The 6,906-nt window shown below is 39.2% G+C and overlaps 1 protein-coding gene across 6 annotated transcripts in view; it reads right to left on the reverse strand.

The window, feature by feature from the left end:
• Positions 1-6,906, reverse strand: part of LOC106870969 (diacylglycerol kinase epsilon) — a 223,298-nt gene that overhangs the window by 128,668 nt on the left and 87,724 nt on the right. For all 6 annotated transcript variants that reach the window (XR_008267175.1, XM_052978393.1, XM_052978395.1 and 3 more), the window contains one exon: positions 3,966-4,648. Coding sequence is in view for 5 of the 6 variants with exons in the window: in XM_052978393.1 (XP_052834353.1) it covers positions 3,966-4,646 (681 nt within the window). In the remaining variant the exon portion in view is untranslated. The remainder of the gene's footprint in view (positions 1-3,965; positions 4,649-6,906) is intronic.

A 6,906-nucleotide genomic window follows, 5' to 3' on the forward strand; every position in this document is an offset into this window, starting at 1 on the left:
CCTGGACTGGCTTGTGCGGGTGGCACATAAAAGACACCATTTCGAGCGTGGCCGTTGCCAGTATCGCCTGACTGGCCTTCGTGCAGGTGACACATAAAAGCACCTACTACACTCTCTGAGTGGTTGGCGTTAGGAAGGGCATCCAGCTGTAGAAACTCTGCCAAATTTAGATTGGAGCCTGGTGTTGCCATCCGGTCTCACCAGTCCTCAGTCAAGTCGTCCAACCCATGCTAGCATAGAAAGCGGACGTTAAACGATGATGATGATGATGATGATGATGATGAAAGGATGAAAGGCAAAGCTGATCTCAGCACAATTTTAACTCGAAATGATGGACTCTGCCATTGAAGATGATATATGAGTGTTCAGCTTTTTTGTTGAACAACCCACCCAAATTATTTGTTTATAGTGATCAAATGTATATGCTATTCATTAGCTCACTCCCTCCATCAAATTGATGTTGTCTGAACAGGTGCACGGTGTGCTACACATCAGGTGTTAAACTGATTGCAGAGTAACAGGAGATGAAATGTTTTGCTCAAGAACACAACGCACCACCAAGTCTAGGAATTGAAACCACAATCTCATAATCATGAGTGCAACACCATAACCACAAGGCAATGTTTCCTCATAACTCATAATGATAATAATAAGAATCCTTTCTACTAAAGGCACAAGACCTCAAACTTTGGGGAAGGGGGCTAATCAATTATATTGACCCCAGTGTACAACTGCTACTTATATTATCAACCCTGAAGGGATAAAAGGTAAAGTTGATCTCGGCAGAATTTGAACTCAGAATGTAAAAATGGACGATATTATTATCATTATAAGGGCGGCGAGCTGGCAGAAACGTTAGCACGCCGGGCGAAATGCTTAGTGGTATTTCGTCTGCCGCTACGTCCTGAGTTCAAATTCTGCTGAGGTCAACTTTGCCTTTCATCCTTTCGGGGTCGATTAAATAAGTACCAGTTACGCACTGGGGGCAATATAATCAACTTAAGCCATTTGTCTGTCCTTGTTTGTCCCCTCTGTGTGTAGCCCCTTGTGGGCAGTAAAGAAATAAGAATGTAAAGATGGACGAAATACCACTAAGTATTTTGCCCAGTATGCTAACGATTCTGCCAGCTTGCTGCCCTTATAATGATAATAATAATAATAATAATAACAACAACAACAAAAATAATAACATCAACAATAATAATAAAAATGATGATGATGATGATAATGGTTTCTGATTTTGCCACAAGTGCAGCTGTTTGGGGGGAGGGGATGAGTTGATTACCTCGACCCAAAGGATGAAAGGCAAAGTTGAATTTGAACTCAGAATGTAACGATGGGCAAAATACTGCTAAGCATTTCACCCAGCACGCAAAAAGTTCTGCCAGCTCATCACCAGAAGAAGAAGAAGAAGAAGAAGAAGAAGAGAGAAAGAAAGAAAGAAAGAAAGAAATAAGAAGAAGAAAAAGAGGGGGAAGAAGAGCACCAAGGCAACACCAATGTCCTCTTAGCAATCAGCTGGAGATGATTTTTAAAATGAGATCTGAAATAAAGTTGACTGCTCTCACAAACGAGAATACTAAAAATGAACCCAACTGCTCTCAGAAATTAAGTAAAAAACTGGAAGGAAATAATCCAGAATCCTTGTTCGGTACCTGATTGATCCCAATGGTAGTAATGGAATATGAAGGTGAGTGTGCAGGCTGTGTTTGTAATGCTGTGTGTGTATTGTCTGCAGTGGGAACAGGGACAGTTTTCTCTATTAAGGCCTTTTTTGTCTATCCACTGATATAGTGTCTTTACGACCATTAAGATCTATAGTGAAAAATTTATCCATGCATGAAAAAAATCAGAAAGGACCTGCATACGGTGTTGTTAACAGAAATTTAACAATATTGTTGCGCACAAAAATGTGAATCCAAGAAGTAAAGCTTCCTTCAAGGTAGAGCTAGAAACACAATTGTCAAGTAGGTAAGAGGTTTTAAACGGGGGCGATATATTCAAAATTGGTAAAACTAAAATTGTTGAGGATAAATTAAATTTATTATTATTACTGAATATGTTAGTGTTATTTAATTTCTGAACGATCTTGTTGACGTTTGTTTATGTAGTTTGATTTCTTTATCCATTAATTCCTACTAAGATAGAGATGTGAGTAAAATTAATAAATTAATAGAGAAACGAAAATAAAACTTTGGAAACAGCAACGCCACCATAATTTATGTGGAAACCATGAGCTTGCTTTCAAGAGAGATAATCAGAGTTCATAATACTTTATATAAAGTAAAGCAAATATAACAAATAATCCCTAATCCTTGTCTGGAACTACATCGATCCCAAAATCTAATCAGTTTGTGCCAGTCATAAGGTCAAACATCCCTGAAAGTTTCATCTAAATCTACCCAGTGGTTCTTGAGATATCTTCCCCATGGCAAACAAACAAACACGACTGAAAAAAAATAACTCCGCCTTTGCTAAGGTGGAGGTAAGAAGAAGAAGAAGAAGAAGAAGAAGAAGAAGAAGAAGAAGAAGAAGAAGAAGAAGAAGAAGAAGAAGAAGAAGAAGAAGAAGAAGAAGAAGAAGAAGAAGAAGAAGAAGTAGTAAGGAGAAAAAGAGGTGGAAGAGGATTTATTGGATGTGAACACAGCATTAGAGCAGGAGAAAACAACATAATATGGTATGTAAAAAATGCCACAGAACTGCTATTATTAGAAGGTCAGGCTTGTGTAGGGTGAAAGATTACAAAGATAAAGCACTATACAAGGAATTGAAAATGAATGAAACTGAAAATAGGTGGGTAAAGAAAAGAATGCATGGTCAATTTCATAGGGATGTTGAAGATAAGACAGAGAAAAAAGATGGCTATGGAAGACTAAAAGTGATTTAAAACTGGAAACGGAGGCTCTAATCTGTGCTGTCCAAGAGCAAGCACTAAGAACAAACTACATAAAATACAGAATAGACAACACAGCAGAAAGCGATAAGTGCAGAATCTGTGGACAAAATGGTGAAACCGTATGACATATTACCAGCCAATGTATGCCACTAGCCCAGAAGGAATATAAGAGATGCCATGACAATATAGCCAGGCTTGTCCATTGAATATTGGTGTCAGCTTGACATTATCAAGAGATCTTGCCAACACACTACACCACACACACTCCCACAGTTCAAGAAAGTCATGAAAGTCTCACACACACACACACATTGATCATCTGATTAAAGTAATCAAAAATTTGTCTAAGATAGATTTCTGTTAGGGTTTGAAACCCTCATTAATTATGCAGTACTTCTACTTAGAAGGACAAAATGTGTCTAGCTCTCCAGTAAACTGACTATATTTATAGTGAGATAAATTACTGAGACATTGGAAGGTTAAATATTTTTGCCATCAATACATGGAATCAACTGAAGTTAATATCATGCTAACTTCCACAGCTACAGCTTTAGATTAACTGCTGTAATCAAATAATTACAAATAATTATGAACAGTTTGAAATATTGAGACAATTAGAAAAAGAATTGGTTTAAAAATATTTTCTAGTACCTGACCATGAATCTTTCAACAACTGATACTCTGTTCCAACTTCATGACAGAAATCAGATGAAAGAGAAATCTCATGCAGGAATGTACTTTAACCATACACTAACTGTATGCTAACCATACACTGATACCATGCTAATAATACATTAACTGTACACAACTGTGCACTAATCATACTCACCCATATACTGTACACTAACCATGCTCACCCATTTACTGTACACTAACCATACTCACCCATATACACAACTGTACACTAACTACACAATGCAGGTTGATAAACATAGATCAAGAAAGTAAGTAAAGAGGTCAATAAAATCAACTAAAAAAATCTTGAAGGTAGTACTCTAGAATAGGCAATGAGTGAAATGAGTGAACAGAAAAAAATAAATGAAAAAGAAAAAATGAGAAATTGTCTTACCTGTGCAGGATTCAGATAGGAACGAAATGCTTGTAAGATGCTTTCCCCATCATTGTTACCACTCTTTCGGTTGGCAATGACAATAAGTGGGCTCCAGTTCACTATATTTGGTCTCTTCACTGAGTCTACAATAAGGTGCTGCCTGCCTTTCAAGCCAACCCACTTAAGGGTGACACAGTGTGGAGGTACAATCACTGTTTTGTAAGGACCAAGATCACATTCCTTTTTACAGTGTGTGAAACATTCAGTATGGACACAGCGTTGGCACCAAGAGCAGATGTAATCACAAAGTTGCAGCTGGTTATTGCAAGGCTCATTACAAATATAACAGATACTATACAAGGGCAAGTTGCCATGCCCCCATTGATGATGTGTGAACATGCTTTTCACTGAGAGTGGCTTGCAAGGAATTTTTTGATTGGCTTCCTTCATGTTGGCAGCATCAACACAGATACTGCAGGAATGACATTGTGCACCATCACTAATTCTGTTCTGGCTTATGACACAGTATGTTGGTTTGGGGAAGATACTGACCATCATCCAACGATGACCTTTGCTTACATCACGCACTCGCACTTCGTAGTGTTTATATCGCCGCCTTCGGTACACGCGTGCAATGAACAGCCCTAAGATGATAGTAAGAACCATATACATGGCTTCTCTGATAAAGAGTAGTTCCATTCCTATATTAGACAAAGATAAAAGAGTGTAAAATCTCCATGCTTTCAATATTATACACTACAGTGCAGGAAATCTCTTATCAAAATTACTTTCAGGAGCTCACACACATGTACTCAAATACACAATTACATATATAAAAACACATACAACACACACACAAATACATTCTCCTGCCTACAAGGAAAATGCACATTGTAATTAACCCTTTAGTGTTCACATTATTGTCAAAAGTAATATTTATTCACAGGTTTTGAATTAATTTTGCATTATCTTGTTGCTTTGAGATTTTGATGAAGTAACTATTAATTTTTAGAATAATATTGTAGGATTAATGTGAGAGGCCATATTTGGCTAGATTGAACATAAAGCAGGTAGAATATTTGGGCCTGTTTAAATACTAAAGGATTAAACTCAAATCACTTTTTGTTCTGAAATTTTTTTAAGAACAACTTTATTTATTACCAAATAAGACCCCAAAGTACGATATGTAGATATATATAATGCTGTAGGGTTACACCTGATTGATTTGGAAATTTGTTTTCCCAAATTATTTATATATACTTTATATATATATATATATATATAGATAGATATATAGATATATATATATATATACATATTACATATATTCATCGTCATCGTCATTTAACGTCCGCTTTCCATGCTAGCATGGGTTGGATGATTTCACTGAGGACTGGTGAAACCAGATGGCTACACCAGGCTCCAATCTGATTTGGCAGAGTTTCTACAGCTGGATGCCCTTCCTAGCGCCAACCACTCAGAGAGTGTAGTGGGTGCTTTTACGTGCTACCGGCACAAAGGCCAGTCAGGCGATACTGGCAACGGCCACACTCAAAATGGTGTATTTTATGTGCTACCCGTACAAGAGCCAGTCAAGGGGCACTGGCAACGATCTCGCTCGAAAGTCCTTACACATGCCATGGGCACAAGTGCCAGAAAGGCGTCGCTGGGCACAGATGCCAGCACAATTTCGCTTTCACTTGCCCGAATAAGTCTTCGCAAGCTGAGTTTCATGTCCAATGAGGGAGACAACGTTGGCATGGGTGCCACTCGTCAAATTTAACTCGATTTCGATTTCACTTGCCTCAACAGGTTTTCGCAAGTGGAGTTTAGTGTCTAGATTCATCTTCTTTGTTTGTCTTAAGTTCATGCATATCCGTTAATCGACATATTTTATTTATTTTATTCAAGTTTATCATTTTGTTAATTCATTCTCTCTAAATTTGTCTACCATAGTATACAAGTGCAGAAGATGCTCTCGCCTAAACTTGCTGGCTCGCAGTACGCCTGCCCTCCCACCCCCTCCACCAGTACTGGTCGTCTTCTGGGCAACCACTTAGTTCTGATCCTGAAGTCACTAACTACTAGTCTATGTTGTGGGGTACATTCTTCGCCTGGGAAGGTTTTGGCATTTATAAGCAGCCATCTTTCCCTTTTCTTGGCGAAGATGTAGTCGATTTGGCTAGTGTGTCTGCCAGAATGGTAGGTGACTAGGTGACTGGCAGTTTTCCTGAAGTTAGTATTGCAGACCATAAGGTCATTTGCATCACAGAACTCCAGCAGCCTGGTTCCCTCCTCATTGCAGGAACCAAGACCATAGCCACCGTGTACGCCATGGAAGCCCCCTGAATGTTGTCCAACATGACCATTGAAGTCACCAGCCAAAAAGAGAAGGTACCTGTCATTCTCGACGAGGTAGTCTGCAGGAGGGTGTCATAAAATCTGTCTGTCAGTCGGGTAGCCCTGGCTGAGGGGCATAGGCCCAGATAATGGTTGCTAACCCATGGTGAAAGACTAATCTAATCTTAAGTATTCTATCGCATACTCTAGCTACCTCGATTACTTTATCTACCCATTTCTCTGCAAGAAGTATACCCACGGCCCCAACCCCATCTGTGTTCCCTGCCCAGAAAATCTTGTACCTGTGCTCTTTGACTGTGAAGAACCTAGCGGAACCTCCTCTCCACCTTACTTCTTGGAGGCAGCAGATATCGACACATCTCCATTCAAGCATCTCAACAATCTCACCAGACCTAACTTTCAGTGTGCCAACGTTAAGAGTGCCAACCCTGCGGGTGTGGGAGGTATGGGCCCGTGAGACCCTGGGGCGGGGAACAGCAGCGTCATGTACCTGAAAAGAAAGCTCGCATTTTGCAGAATTCATAGACAATCAGTAGCATTCATTTCAGCCTGCATCTACTACACTATCGTATTTTGCACCATATGATCACTATATATA

Source organism: Octopus bimaculoides, chromosome 2 (assembly GCF_001194135.2).
Source record: "Octopus bimaculoides isolate UCB-OBI-ISO-001 chromosome 2, ASM119413v2, whole genome shotgun sequence".
Classification (NCBI taxonomy): domain Eukaryota; kingdom Metazoa; phylum Mollusca; class Cephalopoda; order Octopoda; family Octopodidae; genus Octopus; species Octopus bimaculoides.